General features: G+C 42.5%; 1 protein-coding gene across 1 annotated transcript in view; it reads left to right on the top strand.

Annotated features, from left to right (window-relative positions):
- Positions 1–21,077, top strand: part of LOC145407795 (uncharacterized) — a 58,551-nt gene that overhangs the window by 29,024 nt on the left and 8,450 nt on the right. Inside the window, exon 3 of the mRNA XM_080278659.1 lies at positions 4,634–4,684. Within this exon, the coding sequence (XP_080134785.1) occupies positions 4,634–4,684 (51 nt within the window). The remainder of the gene's footprint in view (positions 1–4,633; positions 4,685–21,077) is intronic.

Below are 21,077 nucleotides of genomic sequence, written 5' to 3'. Positions count from 1 at the left end.
ATGCTGCTGCTGCTGCAGAAGATGCAACTGATGCTGCCAGTACTGCTGCAGAAGATGCAACTGATGCTGCTGCTGCTGCTGCAGAAGATGCAACTGATGCTGCTGCAGATGATGCGACTGATGCTGCTGCAGAAGATGCAGCTGCTGCTGCAGAAGATGCAACTGATGCTGCGGGAGAAGATGCAACTGATGCTGCTGTAGAAGATGCAACTGATGCTGCTGCTGCTGCAGAAGATGCAACTGATGCTGCTGCTGCTGCAGCAGAAGATGCAACTGATGCTGCTGCTGCTGCAGCAGAAGATGCAACTGATGCTGCTGCTGCTGCAGAAGATGCAACTGATGCTGCTGCTGCTGCAGAAGATGCAACTGATGCTGCTGCAGAAGATGCAACTGATGCTGCTGCTGCTGCAGAAAATGCAACTGATGCTGCTGCTGCTGCAGAAGATGCAACTGATGCTGCTGCTGCTGCAGCTGAAGATGCAGCTGCTGCTGCTGCTGCTGCTGCAGAAGATGCAACTGATGCTGCTGCTGCTGCAGAAGATGCAACTGATGCTGCTGCTGCTGCAGAAGATGCAACTGATGCTGCTGCTGCTGCAGAAGATGCAACTGATGCTGCTGCTGCTGCTGCAGAAGATGCAGCTGATGCTGCAGAAGATGCAACTGATGCTGCTGCTGCTGCAGAAGATGCAACTGATGCTGCTGCAGAAAATGCAGAAGATGCAACTGATGCTGCTGCAGAAAATGCAGAAGATGCAACTGATGCTGCTGCAGAAGATGCAACTGATGCTGCTGCTGCTGCAGCTGAAGATGCAGCTGCTGCTGCTGCAGAAGATGCAACTGATGCTGCTGCTGCTGCAGAAGATGCAACTGATGCTGCTGCTGCTGCAGAAGATGCAACTGATGCTGCTGCTGCTGCAGAAGATGCAACTGATGCTGCTGCTGCTGCAGAAGATGCAACTGATGCTGCTGCTGATGCAGAAGATGCAACCGATGCTGCTGCTGCAGAAGATGCAACTGATGCTGCTGCTGCCGCTGCAGAAGATGCAACTGATGCTTCCGCTGCTGCTGCAGAAGATGCAACTGATGCTGCTGCTGCTGAAGATGCAACTGATGCTGCTGCTGCTGCAGAAGATGCAACTGATGCTGCTGTTGCTGCAGAAGATGCCACTGATGCTCCTGCTGCTGCAGAAGATGCCACTGATGCTGCTGTTGCTGCAGAAGATATCACTGATGCTGCTGATGCTGCTGCAGAAGATGCCACTGATGCTGCTGCTGCTGCAGAAGATGCCACTGATGCTGCTGCTGCTGCAGAAGATGCCACTGATGCTGCTGCTGCTGCAGAAGATGCCACTGATGCTGCTGCTGTTGCTGCAGAGGATTCCACTGATGCTGCTGTTGCAGCAGCAGAAGATGCCACTGATGCTGCTGTTGCTGCAGCAGAAGATGCTGCCATTGCTGCAGAAGATGCCACTGATGCTGCTGTTGCTGAAGCAGAAGATGCTGCCATTGCTGCAGAAGATGCCACTGATGCTGCTGTTGCTGCAGCAGAAGATGGCACTGATGCTGCTGTTGCTGCAGCAGAAGATGCTGCTATTGCTGCAGAAGATGCCACTGATGCTGCTGTTGCTGCAGCAGAAGATGCTGCCATGGCTGCAGAAGATGCCACTGATGCTGCTGTTGCTGCAGCAGAAGATGCTGCTATTGCTGCAGAAGATGCCACTGATGCTGCTGTTGCTGCAGCAGAAGATGCTGCTATTGCTGCAGAAGATGCCATTATTGCTGCAGCAGAAGATGCTGCTATTGCTGCAGAGGATGCCACTGATGCTGCTGTTGCTGCAGCAGAAGATGCTGCTATTTCTGCAGAAGATGCCACTGATGCTGCTGTTGCTGCAGCAGAAGATGCTGCTGTTGCTGCAGAAGATGCCACTATTGCTGCAGAGGATGCCACTGATGCTGCTGTTACTGCAGAAGATGCCACTGATGCTGCTGTTGTTGCAGAGGATGCCACTGATGTTGATGCTGCTGCTGCAGAAGATGCAACTGATGCAGTTGCTGCAGAAGATGTGACTGATGCTGCCGCTGCTGCAGAAGATGCAACTGCTGCTGCTGCTGCAGAAGATGCAACTACTGCTACTGCTGCAGAAGATGCGACTGATGTTGCTGCAGCTGCAGAAGATGTGACTGATGCTGCTGCTGCTGCAGAAGATGTGACTGCTGCTGCTGCTGCTGCAGATGATGCGACTGATGTTGCTGCAGCTGCAGAAGATGTGACTGATGCTGCTGCTGCTGCAGAAGATGTGACTGCTGCTGCTGCTGCTGCAGATGATGCGACAGGTGATGTTGCTGCTGCTGCAGAAGATGTGACTGATGCTGCTGCTGCTGCAGAAGATGTGACTGATGCTGCTGCTGCTGCAGAAGATGTGACTGATGCTGCTGCTGCTGCAGATGATGCGACTGCTGCTGCTGCTGCTGCTGCAGAAGATGCAACTGATGCTGCTGCTGCTGCAGAAGATGCGACAGGTGATGTTGCTGCTGCTGCAGAAGAATCTACTGCTGCTGCTGTTGAAGCTGTGACTGATGATATTGCTGCTGCCGCAGATGTGACTGATGATGTTGTTGCTGATGTTGATGAAGGAGCTGCAGCAAAGGACGCATCAGAGACAGTGGATGGTTCGTTTGACACCGCAAAGACTGTGGCTGATGTAGGTGCTGATGAGGTGGAGGAAGCTCTCAGCCTGGGACAAACATCACCCGATAATGATGTTGCTGCTTCAGTGGTCGAGGGGGTCGAAGATGGGGCAGATTGCGGTTCCGGTGAGACGGGAAGTGTGTTGGACAGTGCCTCAGCTGCAACACAGGAGGCTCATGGCACTGTGGCCGAGGCTGTGTCAGATGTAGTAAGTGATGCCACCAACGCAGCAGGAGATGAAGCTGCAGAGGGAGATCAGGTCAGCGAGGTAGAGGACGGTGGCGTAGGGGACGTGTCATTATCGGAAGATCAGCAAAGCACTCAGCAACTGGCAGAGGTCGGTGAGGTACGTATATCAAGCCCTCTTAGTTGTGTATTGCCATATATTTTAGCGTTATAGGCAGACTTGAAAGTTTGGGCAGTTTTAGAGTGGGTATGACCTTGTGCTCGTTCTGTGCATGGTTGGTTGTGCGAGTAACAGCAGTGTATTAACCTATTAACATTTTCTCCACCCAAATTTTATACCACGTTCAGTGGACTCCCAGTTTTGCATGCCAGCTTTAATTCTCTTCATTAGTGGATGTTTTTAAATACACATCTCATGATTGAAAATAAGATTAGCACTATTATACCTACTGTAAATCTCAATTGTGTTATGAATTTAGAAAAAACAGATAAAGCAAAAGAGTGCAGTACGTGGATTATAAGCTTCTGTCGATTTGTACGTGTATAAATGGTTTCAGTTTTTGGCCTGTAGTTTTACATTTTATCGATTTATTATTATTATTATTATTATAAGCATGGAAATTTCTCCACTCTTAATTTTTTTAACTACATTTCATCACTTGGATTTGCATATCACTCGTACAGAATCCTGATATTATATTCTAATGTAGATCCTTCTGGTGTGTGTGCGTGTGGTGGCCGTGGTGTATGTGTGTGTGTGTGTGTGTGTGTGTGTGTGTGTGTGTGTGTGTGTGCGCAGGTGGAGGCAGGTGGTGTCGTGGGAGTGGCTGCTGCTAGTGCTGCTGTACTGGCTGCCACCTTCATCGCGGCCACCACCTATACCCCTCCCCCGACCCCTCAGTCTGTGCGTAGCCTCCACACCACCACCACACCACACCACACACCACCCTGCCTCATATACGCACACCAAGGCACTAGTATCTAAAGTTGAAACCATAGATATTTTTGCACAGCGGTAAATTGCTCTCCTTTTACCACGTGTACTATCGGCAGTAACTGTCCTGTCGCATTTCTCTTTCCTTCTCCATGGACTTTGGAGATAAATATGCGGAGAATTTGACTGTTTTCCCCACCGCACCCCACCCGTCACCTTGTAATTCGTGTACTGTACTCTGTAACTTTGGAAGATGCTGTAACTAAGCACTTGTAATATAGTCGTCAGCCACAAAAGCTGGAACTGTCACCAACCTGCTGTACTTAATGTAATGTTATGTAATGTAATGTCAGTCACAGACGCTAAGTATCGTATCACTATAGTTGTCTTCATCATCATCATCATCATCTCAGAAACAGAATAGGAACTCCAGTATGCATTAAAATATGTATGGAAAAGAGAACTACTCTATCTAACCTTATGTAATAAAAACTTCAAAATTATTATACACAAAATGGAAGTATAATATTGTATAAAGAAAATAGTAGCGATTGCAGATAGAGCTCAGAAATAATTATAAACAGAAATTGGGGATCTAGTACGCGTTAAATTCAAAGATAAATCAGATACACATATTTTTGAAAATGTTATGCAAGGCAATAAAGGCGGGTGTACTGTATAGGAAAGATTGGTTAGAAATAAATAAAACTAATGCATAAAAGTTCATATAGCAGAATGCAGAGATCGAATACACGCGAGAATCACAGAATTTATGAAGTTTACGTTTGTTTTTTCGTTTTTGTAATATTTTGACTTTCCCGCAGGAGGGTGAAGCGGGAGGAAGTGACGTCACAGACCAACCCAACGCCGAAAACGTAAGTCACAGGGTAGTTTGAAAAAAATAATAATAATAATAATAGTCTCTATATCCACATTTACGCTAATTAATCCATTTTATTCCCTCTGTTAACTAGCTTTAGGTCCTAGTTGCCGAGTTAGTAGCTGCCTTCTCCCTGTACACCTCTCTGTACTCTATTTAATGCTTTCTTAATGCTTCTTTACCCTCCTGACGATGATGGGCATATATAAAGAGGTTTAATCAGTTAGCTGTAGGAATTTGTGAGGCTCCAAAGTAATAACAGTTTAAAATGCGAAATAAGAATGGTAAATCTTTGGGAAGACGACTATTTTACCCTAGCTATTTATTCTTACTCTTTACTACAGCTGTTTTAATCCAACGACAGTATTTACTTTTATTATTTGCTCTAACTGTTTTACTCTACCTATTTTACTCCAGCTATTTTACTCCTAGTATTTACTCTTACTTTTTCTTTTTTTTTTTAGCTGTTTACCCTACTTACTCTTACTGTTTACTGTAGCTATTTTTCTCTACATGTAGGTAAGGGTTCTGCTTTTGGAAAACCTCCTGAAGGGTGAGGATTATATAAATCTTTTACCGAGCTTCGGATTAACAATCAAACCTTGAAATCAATGTTATAAAAATTTGATTCGATTCTCAATAAATAAATAAATAAATACATTGATAAACTGATAAATAAGGTTGCTGATTTCTTTGGAGCCACACCCATTAGTCTGATATAAGCTGATCATATTGCTGTTATGAATTTTGAAGTGTTTCTGCTGCCAACAGTGCTACGGAGCTGCTAAATATGCTAACAACAATGACACTGAACTGCTCAATAAGCTAACAAAATGATGCTGTGGAGTTTAATATATATTTTTAATCGTACCATACATGTTGCCAGTGAGACCTGCTCTTCTCGTATAACATTTTCACCCCTGAAGCAACATAATGTAGCCGTATTTTCGTTGGTTCAAAAGGCTCCCTACCATGTTTTCTTGTGTATTTTTGTATATATTTCGTTAATACTCTGTTGTTATTTATGCAGGTTATTTCATTATTAGGAAACCATAAATAAGAAAATATTATGGACTAATAATGTGCAAAAACATACCTCAAACAGACGGGAGAACGGGGGTAGACGTGCGAGGCGAACCACCCCCCCCTTCCCATTTCCGGCGAATCATTCATTACTAATAAAAGAACAGGTTATTTACCAGAATGAACACAGTGAACATCTTACCAAAAATTTATCACAGAATCATTTCAGTGATTATAAAAGGTATATTGAAAGTGTATTTTGATCTCCTTAAATGGATAAAGTGGTCATCCCTTTAGGGATCATGCCCCCACCTCCATTTTCCAAACAGTTGGATCTGGCCCTAACTAAGGAAAAATTGCAAATACACTTGAGGTTACGAGATTACTACTCCATGTGCCTTTTCATTCCAAGTACGGTGTCGAGATCGTTACATCCCATCTCGGTAGACCCCTCTCCCCCCCAAAAAAAAAAAAAAAAAAGATGGCAGCATGTAAGACTATAAAAAGGCACGAAATTCGCAGGTATTAGGCGTCTATCACAGTCCCCTATGTTAGACGAGTTTTCTCTGCACGGTTTTCATTGTTGGCAACAGAAAATGACATAGTCTAGTCTTGGTATAAAGATTAGTTTTACCTTAGGTCCTACTAACAATATCCTGAGCCATTTCAGCTTTTCTGTTAAACCATTTAATCAACCCATATGACAGGTTCTTGTAGCCTAGCAGTTTGTTCTCCGTCTCTGCCCAACTTGTACTGTCTCATGTTCATCTAGTTGGCATGTGACATCTGAGCCCATTTTTTACATAATCTGTAACTAACCTTGTTATTTCTGCTGCCCTCTGCCCTGTGGTGAATGCTGGAAAGTAGTAGGTAAATGGTGACTCCGCCCTGTGCTGTAGAACTCCAGAACACCGCTTGAGATGAGACCTTGTGTTCTCTTCACCCCTCGTAGTGGCAATGGCAGTCCTTGAGGCCGTAAAGTAAACACATTCCTTGTCAGTAGCAAATAGGATCACTGGTACTAAGTAGCTGCAGTTTAGTACTGGGGTACCATGTTACACAGTTAATCAGCCATATAATACTGAAAAGCAACTACCTGGCCCAGAGATGTGTTAGTGAAAGTGTAATTATGTAATCATGTGACATGGCCAGCAGGATGGGTAGCGTCTTCATGCACACCAGATTCAACACACGTACCCTGAGTGGATGAGTGGGGACCATAAGCTTGTGATCCCGCTTCGATTTTATTTATTTATATATTTGTTTATTGCGGTGACTATATAAATCAGCTTAAACACTCAGAGGGACTGCAGGTTTATACAATTTGACACTTCCATTGCAAATTGTCCCACCTACCTTTTGCAGGATCGCAGTAGTATGCAATTGAGATTTGTAGTTCATATAAGTGCAAAGTTAAGTATGTTGCAGAGTATACAAGTGATTTTGCCTGTTCTTGCTGCCAGTCTCACAGTCAAGCATTTAGACGATGTGTAAGTAATTCGATCATTAAGTGAATCAGATAGTTGTTTAACGAGTAATTAGTCAAGTGAACATTCAGGCGATAGTGTTAGTGAATCATAGGGGTATCAGTCAGTTGGTTGATCTGTTAGCTAGTCACTCGATCAGTCATTAAATCGGTTCATGAATCAGTCAGTTACACGATGAATCAGTGAGGTATCCAGTCAGTCAGTTAGTCGGTCAGTCAGTGAAACAGTGATGTCCAATCAGTCACTCAGTCAACGAACCATTCACTGAGGTATCTTGTACTATGCCCTTTTTACTCTAACTTGACCTACTCTTGCCGTCTCTCCATTTGCGGTCTCTCCATCTTCAGTACTGAGTTGTATTATGGGATTAACACTCAAATATGGTGCTAGTTACGAAAAAGTGCTGTAGAGAGAATGTAGAGCAGAAGCATTGTCTTTTTCTGCTGCTGACGTGCGTGATCTAAGCTTCAAAAGGACGAAAACCTGTGCCAAGTTAGAGTAAAAACAGCGTAGTATTGATGTAGGCAGGGTAGGCGAGGGTGTGACTCAGGTGGTGTTCAGGAGGTATGGTGGTTGTGTTGTGTGTGAATTATGGTGGACCCGGGACGACCACCCCAGTCACTGTCGTCCCTGTGTGTGCGTATGAGTATGTGAGTGTGTGTGCGTGTGTACCATTGAACCGCTTTACTTGTTTCACAGGGACCAACACGACTCGTACCATGTGGCCCTAGTGCTGTAAAAACATAGAGCTTTGCTTCCCTAAACCAGCTGGTCACATGTGCCGACCCAGACACTTATGTGCAGGAGATGTGCTGTTGCTGTTGTACGTTGAAGCTGTTGTGACGGCAGAGTGCTGTTAAAATATTTACAAAAGTCACTTGCATACGCAACCATCACAAAGCTAATAGTAAGAGAGCAGCTTTTATTATTATTATTATTATTATTTCAAGCCATCAGTATTTAATATGCCGCTTTATTTTCATTATTGTTCCATGAAACTGTGGAATAAGTGTTTTTATATTTTTATATAAGTACATGCTGTATATATATAGTGCATAAACAAAGACCCTAAGAAGACTACCCCTGAGCAACAACAGCAGCAGCACAACCTCCACCTACTAGGCTTGTGTATAAATGTGTAAATATTGTATATAGTGTTTGCACAATCGACCAAGGGCGGTGTGATGTGATAGGTATCGGTAAACACACAAGATGTAAAACCCGAGAGGTGAGTGAGTGTGGCGGAGTGCACTGGGTCTGTGTGGGGCGGTGACGGGCCTCTGCATACCATCCCACACTGTTCACTCACACTACATCCTTCTCATACTTCGGGACAACCTCCAGCACTGTGGCCTCCAACACACACACACACATACGCACACACACACACACACACACACACACACACACACACACACACACACACACACACACAGTCAACACGTACAGATCAAAAGGAATGGTGTTGGGACAGTGGTTGGGTGACCTTGGCCTTGATGGTGGTTGATTTGAGACGTTGTGATCAGTCCAATCCCCATCACTACTACCACCATCACTACTACTACCACCATCACTACTGCCACTTTCACCATTATTACCACCATCTCCACTACTGCCACTATCACCATTACTACCACCATCACCACCACTTACACCATCATCACAAACACTGCCATCGTTATCGCCACCAACACTACCACCACCATTACCACTAATAACACCACCACCATCACCACTACCACCATTACCACTAACACTACCATCACCATTACCGCCATTATTACCACCATTTATTATAAACACAGCCATTACCATCACCCCCACCACTAACACTTCCTTAACCATCACTTCCACCTTCATTACTATCACCACCACAAACACTACCTTCACCACCACAAACTACCACAATCACCACCACCAACGCTAACATCACCACTGACACCACCATCACCATCACAACCACCAACAAACAAGACACCAGCTCTTTCTCCCTCACCACCACTATCACCACCAACACTTCATCCCTTCACTGCGATGACGTCTATTTCTGTTTCATCATTGCTATCCTTGTACTATTAAATTTAACTCAGGATAGGCCGCTCGTACTGAAGGGGTTGATGAAGGATGTCTCTAACCCCTTCAGTTCAAAAGGTCTCCCCTAAGCTGAATAAAATCGTCTAGAGATAGTGAGAATAAAATTGTATCTGCGTCATCGGGCTGAAGGGTTTTCATGGCAACCATTTAAAAAAAAAATCCAAAGACCCCCCCCGGGATACGTTCGCGTCCGCACTTCCACAGGCTTCGTGACACCGTTTCCCTGGCGATTTATTCGTCATATTACACCTAAATGTTCTCTCGTATGTTAGATCGTTTTAATGTCGACATAAGTTTGCGTTGATGACATACAAGAGGATAGTTAGGTGTAATGTGCAGCATAAATCGCTAAGGTAGAGGTGCCCGGAACTCTCCAGACCCACTAAGTGTACGACACAAGGAACAGGTGTCGGATGAATACACCAGAACACCGTAGATCTGAAGGCTGAGATACTTGTCCAGCTTGGGAGTGTACCGTGGTTTTAAGACAGTCCTTCTGCGTTTTACCGTCTCATGCCCACTCGTCCCTTCTCCCCTCTCGGCGGATCCCTGCTGTAGGTCCCACGCCTGAAGTTACAGAGGCGCGAATCGTCTGGCTTTGGCTTTAGGAAGTTCTTCAGAAATGTAAAGGAGGATATCCAGAGCCTCATGTCGCCGCCCTCTGATCGCAAATAGTGGCGCGGGAAGGGCCCACCACCACCACCTCAACTCACTGCTTCCTGCCGCCACCAGTACTGTGTCGCACCGTCAATGTCACACCCATGGAAACTTGCTACATTTTTTTATTTTTTTATTTATATATTTATTGCACAGAAGAAATCACAGTCACCAAAATCGATCTCGTTTTTGTTGGCACATGTTTTTAGCCACGAAGATCACCGTCACCAAATTCAGTCGCATTCTCGCTTGGCCTAGTGGACTTCGCAGCTCCTCTTCTTTAGCGTCTTGTTTTTGCTTTGCCAACCCCAGTATTCCCTCGTATGATGTTTGTAACTATTTAATATCGACATATCTTGCGTCAGTCTCATACCAGAAGATACGTAAGCAATGTGTAAATTATATTTCAAGTATATTTCGCCTTGGAAGAGGCGTTAACGAAATCTCCAAAGCAAACGAGATTACGGATCACATTGACTCCCAGTAACACCAGTCGTAACACCTTCAGTACGATGACATTTTTGCTTAATTGCTGTCACCGGACGATTTTATTTGACTTAAGACTCTTCGTAATCAAGAGTTTAATGGAGTTAGTTAAAATCGTCTGACAGCAGCAAGAAATGACTGAAAATGGTCATCGTCCTAAGGGGGTTAATGTCCGGCAGTGAGAGAGGACGCCTTCCTAATTATCATCTCTTAAAATCTTTCCCAAATATCATCTCTGGAAATCTCTCCTAAAAATAATCTCCACGAATCTTCACCATCCTCTTGTCGTAGCAACTGTCTATACCGTCTCCTGTATCCCAGAGAAATCCCAGTGGAATTTCAGTGTTTTTCTAAGAATGCTACACTGGAGTTGTAGTACAGTACTAACGGATAGGAGTTCCCAGAAGGCCTTGTCTCTCTGTGTGGCGCAGCACGTGGGTCTGTCAGTCCGATTATGCTTGGCTTGTTGCACTTAGCAACACATCCCCGTGTATGATTAGTTTATAATTGTGACGCCTTAATATTATCTTGCATATCGAAATTATCATCATAGATAACGTACAAAAGGATGCTTAACAGGTTAATGTATCTTAGAAAAATCTTTTCAAAATGAAAAGGTTGATACTCCCTCCATTACCCCTTAATTACGAGGGGACCCTGCTAAGGCGAATAAAATGGACTTGCAGAAGCAAAACTTAAAAAAAATAATAGCTTCCACGAACTGAAGAGGCTAAGGTATAATACGCAAAGCAAATCGCTGGGGAGGATATGTTGCGAAGTTCCCAAGCCAAGGACAATGTGGCCTCATAAGAGCACACGTCCACGTTTGTCTGTTCGTGTTATGTTGGCAGTAACACCACGTATTCGCCGTGTGTGCGTTTGTGTGTTTGTGATTCACTGTTCCATGTGTTTTCGTCTCAGCGGCTGTTCGTCTGTTCATGTTCGTGCCAATTTTGGGCTTGTGAATTTTTCTTTGTCAGTCTTCGTCTTTTCATGTTTGTGTCAATTTTAGGTATGGATATTATTTTTCATCACCCAGTGAGTGTGAGCAAAGTGGAAGTCAGTACACAACACGCGAATTCAGGATGAGTGAATGGTGAGTGAAGGTAACGTACTGTCTGGTGTTACTATGAAAAATATTCATGGACAGAATGATGAGTGAATGATGAAATTAAAGTGACCCGTGCTGCAGCTACGGAAATATTCACGGATAGGGATGATGAATGAATGATGAATAATGCTGGCATAATACAAAATTAAGTGGTGTTTTTAGAAGTTTATATTTGGGGTCGCTAAGTAAGAATAAGGGTCAGTATTAAATTATGTCCCTCTCTTATAACCCCTTCACTGCGAGAGGCGTATATTGAGCTGAATGAGATAATGTTGGGTTGTACGTGTGTGTGTGTGTGTGTGTGTGTGTGTGTGTGTGTGTGTGTGCAGTCTTACCTTATTTTTTATTTGAGTGATCTTACTTTTTTGTGTCGTGTGTGTGTGTGTGTGTGTGTGTGTGTGTGTGTGTGTGTTAAAATAGTGTTGCGTGTCGTGTCTATGTCGTGTGTGCGTGAGATGTCGTGTAAACCTCAGGGTATTCTCACAAGCGACTGTACCCAACGTTCTCCTTGCCTGACCTTCTCATGCACCACTACTGATATTACCCAACCCCAGTTACACAGATTAGGGGCATTTTGCTGGCGATTCGGTTTTCGTCGAGTTATTGTAATGGAAGGTTTATTTGTGGGTGTATTTCTGTGTATGTTGGGTTATTATTATTATTATTATTATTATTATTATTATTATTATTATTGGTAGTAGTAGTAGTGGTAGTAATTTTGTTATTATTGTTTTCTTGATTTTGGTTCTCATTCTCTTGGAGGGAACATTTATGGCGATCTTCTAGCCTTTGGTTTCTCCTCTGCATTTAAAATATGATGTAATTATTATTATTATTACTGTTACATTATTATTATTATTATTATTATTATTATTATTACTATTATTATGTGATTTGGGGTACTTGTATTTCTGCATATGGTAATTATTTTTCTCTTGTATGCCCACTAGATTACTGCCCATTGGTGTTTGAAGATAGATTGCGTGATAGATTGTGATAGTGTGATAGATCGTGATAGATTGTGTGATAGATCGTGATAGATTGTGTGATAGATTGTGATAGTGTGACATCATGATAGCTTGTGTGATAGTTACTCAACCCTGCACGAAAGACAAAAATCTCGCCAAGTCGTCCTTTTCAAGTTTATTTTTGGCGTGGTGAGTGTTTGTGATGTCTTTGTCCTGATTATTCTTATTCTTCTTCTTATTATTATTAATATTACCTACCGAATGATGTTGCTGACTTGTTGTTTTTACTATTATTATTATTATTAGCGACTGATGTTACAAATTCTCTTCCTACGGTCCCGATGTACACATATCCTGAAGCTTTGTGGAGAGAGAGAGAGAGAGAGGGGGGGGTTATAATGCAATACTATGTGCTACTCTGTGCCCCCACTCTCTCTCTCTCTCTCTCTCTCTCTCTCTCATAGGCTTACACACTATCATGTATATTTTCCCTTAGCATATGTCACTTTGCTCCTTAGGCCACGATTTTACGACGTATTTCTTCCGTGATGTCCTGTTGCTGCCTCCTGGCGATTTTGTATTTATGTATTTTTATTTTTTTATTAATTATTTTGTTTTATTTATATTATTATTATTTATTTATAATTATATTTATACTGTATTTGATTTTTTATTTATTTATTTTTATTTATTCTTTCATTTATTTATTTATTTACATTTATTTTCATGTATTTATTTTGTATTTTATTTTTTTATTTATTCATTTATAGAGGAAATTTCTTTGCTGTAGGGGGTTGATGGAGGTTATTTTCCCAGCCTCTCACCAATACACGTCTGTCTGTAGCTTAAGAAAATCGTCTGGCCGTAACGCCGTGGCACAGGCGGGCTTAAAGACGATTTTCTAGGGGCCATCTAACCCCCTAGCTGGTATACTCGTCGGTTAAGGAAGCTCCCTAACGCCTCTTCGATAGTGATTTATTTTTGGTTGGTTAACATCCTTTTGTATGTTATTTATGCAGCTGACGATATGTACCAGAATGTGACAGTCAGGTGTAATAAGCAAACTAAATAGCTTACGAAAAGGAATTAGGGAGCTTCCTCAACCGAATGTAGTATATACAGTCGGAGACAAAAGTTTACCAAATGTATCACATAGTCTACTTTTCACTTTTTTTTTTTCCTATTCCTGAACTGAGAGAGACTTTTTTGCTTCGCCTGTGAATTATTCTCTCTGATATGATGCGTCAGGGAGGAAAGTGAAGTAGACGCAGGGAAATAACAGACACAGTAGAATAGCAGGTAAACTTTTGTCCCACCCTGTAGTTCCCTGAGGTTAGTATTTTCGTCAGCGTGGAACGGTCTCAAACACTTTTTCCTTAGCCATTTATTTTCCGGATTCCTACCTAAATCTTTCTGATATCGGTATAGTTTAAGTATTATCCAGGAGATTTTTTACCTGCCACATGCAAAGATAAATCAGCAAGGAAGAGGTGTTAAGGTGTAAGTGGTTTTGAATTTGTCGTACACTGGAGATAGAGTGGGTGTAGGTGGGTGGGAGGGAGACACAGGTTAAAATTTGAATTCTTTATTTTCCCTAATGTTTTGGTTACACAGAACCACCAACCACTCATCTTCAGAAAGAAAGAGAGAGAGAGAACGCTGAGGATGGGTTATGTTCAATCTCTAACCTGTCTTTCTCCCACCCAACATTTTCTCTAGTCACAATGGATCATCTTCAGGAGTGGCTGATATATTCCTTTCACTTTAACTTGACCCACAAATTCCATCTCTCCATCATGAGTGCTGAGTTGTAACCATGTATTAACATTAGACTACGATGCTTATCACGTACTTTGGAAGGGTGGTGGACCTGTAGCATTGTCTTTTTCTGTCACTGACCCACGTGAAGTAAGCTGTAATAGGACCAAAATTTGGGTCAAGTTAAGGTGAAAAATGTATAATTATTTTCTACGGTCGAGCCGCTTCCCTACTAACAATCTCACATGTTCATTTTCAAAGCGTACAGTATATATATAGTAAACAAGGGAGCCTGGAATTCCACTACAGTAACTTCAGTTGTTGGGCGCCCTGTTCTCCTTAGTTTAGGAAGCTTTCTGGCATGTCGTCATTAGCAACTTTTATCTGTGGCTGCAATCTGTGGCGTCATTCATTATCATTCGGACCTCTTTTCCCACGTAAGGATGGGATGTGGTAACCATGCTCTTATAAAAAGATACCTAATCACAAGAAAATGGTATGGTGTAATCTGCAAAGTGCTAGAAAGCATCCTACTGTAAGCTCGGTGATGTGCTGGTTCCATCCTTTCACGATTTTTTTTTTTTTAAGCTTCCAGTTTCGCCAACGGAGTGCTGGAATTGTAGCATTGTATTCGCGCTAGAATTGTACTAACGTTGTTCTGCTAACTGGAATATCCGTACGCAGAGGGCCACAAGGACCAGGCTCTACCCCTCTCACCTCGCTGTCAGGAGAACTCAGATTTGTGTAATTTCGTGGCCGTGAATTATTGACGAGTTGAACTGTTAATACTCACACAGAAGTTATGCATACCACATAAAGGGCATACATACATTGAGCAGTTTCATTCTCAAATATAATTGAAGAAACAGCTCATATTTACAGTGTATCTATCTTTGTGAAAAAATTTGCCTAAGTTTTTATCAAAGGAAGTAAACAGTATTTAAGTTTCGCCTGGCTGCCAAATTATTCGTTAATTAGATAATGTGTCATGACTGGCAGTGGTTCACATGTCGGTGGACATAATCTGTCAGTTACAGTGATGTCACGAGAATGTGCAGTGCATAGGGCATTTTGTTGGTACTAAGTTCACGCTTGAATGTGATAGTTGTAAATGACAGGCTGCAATACTTGTTGACTTATGTGGACTGCAGACAAGCATTGTCAAACACATTCACTAATGTCATCAGGCAACCCTGTGGACGACTTGTACCTTTCTTTAATCAAGTACTTCTTGTTTCCTTAAATTAGTACAAGCACGCATCAGATTTTTTGAAGGTGGTTTCCTATGGTACGCAGCCACATATGTACTTTAGACCAAAGTAATGGGCTTTGTTTTTAATAAACAGCTCTGCACATTCTGCCCTCCGACAGACGTGACTGCTGCCGCAGAAGAATTACTTCTTTGGGTGATAGATTATCTAAATAATGGCTACGTAAGCGGCAGAGCAAAATATAAAGAGTCATTCCTTAACCATGATAATTTCTGTTTAAGAAAACAGGCATGCAATAAATACAGCCTGCATTGTTTCATAACGATTTTATTTGAGAATGAAACTGCTAAGACAGTTTGTATTCACCCTGTATTTTTTAATGAGAAAATTCATTGGTCGTCAAAATGTTCTTCACACACGAATTCACAACTCCTCTAGTTCTCCAGAGGGTCGAGTAATGAAGAAACAAATCATGCAGCGTTTGCTCACCCTCAGCAGAGCGATGCCTCCTCCAACCTTCATCCAGACGCCAACCCTGCAAGTGTCACCCAGCCTTTGTCATCACCTAGCGACCACCTGCCTGAAGGAGGACCACGGGGAACCATCCAAGTGGAGGATTTTGAGAACCAATCTAGCAGTTTAGAGACCGACCTGCAACAGGAACTTGGGGTTGATGTAACGCCAAATGAGACTGTAACAAACACAGAAACAGTGACAGGAGGCCAGGACACGAGAACTGGAGATCATGTTGATGACCACGATATATCAGTGAACAAAAATATAGACCACACGAATATGACAGCAGATAATACTGAGAAAGATGACACGATTACGACAAATGTAAAGGATGATGAGACTGTAGCAGGTGAAGCAAATATTTATGACAAAAACATAATAGGTACTGATAGGGATGTGAATGAAAAAGAAGTTGTTGTTGTTGACTGGGATGCCATGTGTATGATGAAGGATCCCACTGACACAAGCAAGAGAGGTAACAACTCCAGTGACAAGGATCAGACCGATGACAAGGAGTTGGCAAGTAATGATATCAGTAATTATAAGGATGTGACAGGTGTTGATGTTAGTGACAAGGCAGTGACAGGTCCTAGTGACACCGACAAGGCTATGCTAGTTGATGATACCAATGATAAGAATGAAGCTCAGGCCACAGAAGGGGAGGACGTAACAATGGGAAAACATTGTGATGACAAGTATCCCACAGACGGTAACGAGAAGGGTGTTACTGGTGATGATGACACAGGTCCCGCTGGTAAAAATGATAAGGATGTCAATATTATTAATGACAAAGATGTCACTGCCGGTAATGATAATGATGTCACGGATGTTGATGACAAGGATGTAGTGAGTGGTGATGGTGACAGTAATGACAAGGAAAATACTGGTAGTGATGACAAGGATGTTACTGTTGATGATGACAGGGATATCACTGGTGTTGATAACAGTAATGACAAGGATGTCACTGGTAGTAATGACAGTAATGACAAGGATGTCACTGGTGATAATGACAGTAATGACAAGGATGTCACTGGTGGTAATAACAGTAATGACAAGGATGTCACTTGTGTTGATAACAGTAAAGACAAGGATGTCACTTGTGGTAATGACAGTAATGACAAGGATGTCACTGGTGGTAATGACAGTAATGACAAGGATGTCACTGATGTTGATACCATTAATGACAAGGATGTCACTGGTGATTATGACATTAATGACAAGGATGTCACTGGTGGTAATGACAGTAATGACAAGGATGTCACTGGTGGTAATGACAGTAATGACATGGATGTCACTGGTAGTACTGACAGTAATGATAAGGATGTCACTGGTAGTATTGACAGTAATGACGAGGATGTCACTGATATTATTGACAGTAATGACAAGGATGTCACTGGTGGTAGTGACAGGAATGACAAGGATGTCACTGGTGTTGATGTTAGTAATGACAAGGATATCACTGGTGTTGATGTTAGTAATGACAAGGATGTCACTGGTGTTGATGGCAGTAATGATAAGGATGTCACTGGGGATAATGACCTTAATGACAGGGATGTCACTGGTGTTGATGGTAGTAATGATAAGGATGTCACTGGGGGTAATGACAGTAATGACAAGGACGTCACTGGTGTTGATAACAGTAATGACAAGGATGTCACTGGTGGCAATGACAGTAATGACAAGGATGTCACTGGTGGTAATGAAAAGGATGTCACTGGTGGTAATGATATTAATGACAAGGATGTCACTGGTGGTAATGACAGTAATGACAAGGATGTCACTGGTGTTGATAACATTAATGACAAGGATATCACTGGTGTTGATGTTAGTAATGACAAGGATGTCACTGGTGTTGATGGCAGTAATGATAAGGATGTCACTGGGGGTATTGACCTTAATGGCAAGGATGTCACTGGTGTTGATGGTAGTAATGATAAGGATGTCACTGGGGGTAATGACAGTAATGACAAGGATGTCACTGGTGTTGATGGCAGTAATGACAAGGACGTCACTGGTGTTGATAACAGTAATGACAAGGAAGTCACTGGTGGCAATGACAGTAATGACAAGGATGTCACTGGTGGTAATGACAGTAATGACAAGGATGTCACTGGTGGTAATGACAGTTATGACATGGATGTCACTGGTGGCAATGACAGTAATGACAAGGATGTCACTGGTGGTAATGACAGTAATGACATGGATGTCACTGGTGGTAATGACAGTAATGACAAGGATGTCACTGGTGTTGATAACATTAATGACAAGGATATCACTGGTGTTGATGTTAGTAATGACAAGGATGTCACTGGTGTTGATGGCAGTAATGATAAGGATGTCACTGGGGGTAATGACCTTAATGACAAGGATGTCACTGGTGGTAATGACAGTAATGACATGGATGTCACTGGTGGTAATGACAAGGATGTCACTGGTGGTAATGACAAGGATGTCACTGGTGGTAATGACAGTTATGACATGGATGTCACTGGCAGTATTGACAGTAATGACAAGGATGTCACTGGTGGTAATGACAGTAATGACAAGGATATCACTGGTAGTATTGACAGTAATGACAAGGATGTTACTGGTGGTAATGACAGTAATGACAAGGATGTCACTGGTGGTAATGACAGTAATGACAACTATGTCACTGGTGGTTATGATAGTAATGACAAGGATGTCACTGGTGGTAATGATATTAATGACAAAGATGTCACTGGTGGTTATGATAGTAATGACAAGGATGTCACTGGTAGTAATGACAAGGATGTCACTGGTAGTAATGACAAGGATATCACTGGTGTTGATGACAGTAATGACAAGGATATCACTGGTGTTGATGACAGTAATGACAAGGGTAATGACAGTAATGACAAGGATGTCACTGGTGTTGATGACAGTAATGACAAGGGTAATGACAGTAATGAGAAGGATGTCACTGGTGGTAATGACCTTAATGACAAGGATGTCATTGGTGGTAATGACAGTAATGACAAGGATGTCACTGGTATTGATGGCAGTAGTGACAAGGATGTCACTGGTGGTAATGACAATATGGACAAGGATGTCACTGGTGTTGATGGCAGTAATGACGAGGATGTCACCGGTGGTAATGACCGTAATGACATGGATGTCACTGGTGGTAATGACAGTAATGACAAGGATGTCACTTGCGTTGATGGCAGAAATGACAAGGATGTCATTGGTAGTGATGACAGTAATGACAAGGATGTCCTTGATGTTGGTAACAAAGAAGTCACTGGTGTTGATGACAGTAATGACAAAAATGTCACGGACAGTGATGACAATAAAGACAAAGATGTCACTAGTGTTGATGACAGTAAAGAAGATGTCATTGGTGTTGACACTAATAGCAAGGATGTCACTGATGATATTAGTAAAGACAACAATGTCATTAATGTTAATAATGACAAGGATGTCACTGATGATGTTTGTAAAGACAAGGATGTCACTGATGTTAATAATGACAAAGATGCCACCGGTGGTGTTAGTAAAGACAAGGATGCTATTGATGTTAATAATGACAAGGATGTCACTGGTGATGGTGACAGTAATTACAAAGATGTTTCTGGTAGTGACTGTAATGACAAGGATTTCACTCGTATTCTTGACAGTAAATGTGTGAATGTCACTAGTATTGACAGCAAAGATACTGATGTCGCATATGGTATAGACAAAGATGTCACTGGTACTGATAACACTAATGACAAGGATGTCATTGGTCGTGATGACAATCAGAAAGATATCACTGCTGTTGATGACAGTAATGACAAGGATGACGTTGGTGATGATAACAGTGTCACAATTAGTGATGGCAATAATGTTGGTGATGACAGGAATGTCAGTGGTGTTGACAGTAATGACAAGGATGCCCCTGGTGGTACTGACAGTAATGACAAGGAAATCCCAGGTGTTGACATGAATTCCAAGGATGCCACTGGTTGGGATGACAGTAATGACAAGGATGTCAAAGTTGCTGGTTATGACATCCAAGATAAGTCAGACATTGACAAGGAAATAACAGATATTCACGATTGCGTAAAGGACGTAGATGCTGTTGATGCCATCACTGACATAGATACGACTGTGAATAAAAATGACATGTTAAGTTCAGAAGATATGAGTATGACAAGAGCTGATGTGTCAGACCTGACCACACCACCCCCTACGCCAAACCTGGCACCTCCTGTCCCATCCACACCTTATGGCCGCACCTACACCATCATTAAGGAGGAACGTGAGAATGAGGTGGTGTCCAGCTATCACAAGAATCCAGACAGTGGACTTAATTTCCAATGCACGAGTGCCCGGGATGAAACTTCCGTACTGAATGGTAAGGGTACCCACCTTGAGCGTCTGGACCCTCACCACCTGAAGTCACAACAGCAGGATTCCAGCATGTCAGCCTTGATGCTGGAGAGTGCATAAATGACCACCAGTGAGTTGACCGCCACTGCTTAATGAAAGTCGGGTCACCAGCGTGAGGCATCTTGTATTATACACCCAAACAACAGCATCATCAGCCAGGAATGAGGCTGGGTCACTTGATGTAGCCTAGTCATGATATGACAGCTTACAGGGTGCTAACATGATCGACACTTGTTGACTGCACCACATGACCAGAAATAAGGACAGAATATGCATTTATATCAGTAAAGTTGTGAAAACATTGACTTGCACCGGCAATATCATCTGCCTGTGTTGTCTCTGCTCCCCCAACTCACTACATCCCCCCGTGTTGTTCAATGTACAGTATATGTTGCTCACCCAGCTCTAATAACTCACAGGATGCATTTTACTGAACGATCCCCCACCATCTTTGCACTTCCCAGCACATCACTATGTGAGACGTGGATCACTTTATACAGTATGTGGAACTGCTGATATCAGTATGTCTAAAATAGAGAGTTAAGATGAAAGCAAAAGTAAATTGCCGTACAATATAAATTTAATATATCGACGGAAGAGACTATTTGAATTTTGCCAAATGTTTTATCTCCCCAATTTTTATTAAATATTCCCCCTTCAATTAATACACAGACAGAACAATCAC

This window comes from Coenobita brevimanus, chromosome 8 (assembly GCF_032717465.1).
Source record: "Coenobita brevimanus isolate Jiangsu-jjx chromosome 8, ASM3271746v2, whole genome shotgun sequence".
Classification (NCBI taxonomy): domain Eukaryota; kingdom Metazoa; phylum Arthropoda; class Malacostraca; order Decapoda; family Coenobitidae; genus Coenobita; species Coenobita brevimanus.
This window is presented reverse-complemented; position numbering and strand designations above follow the sequence as displayed.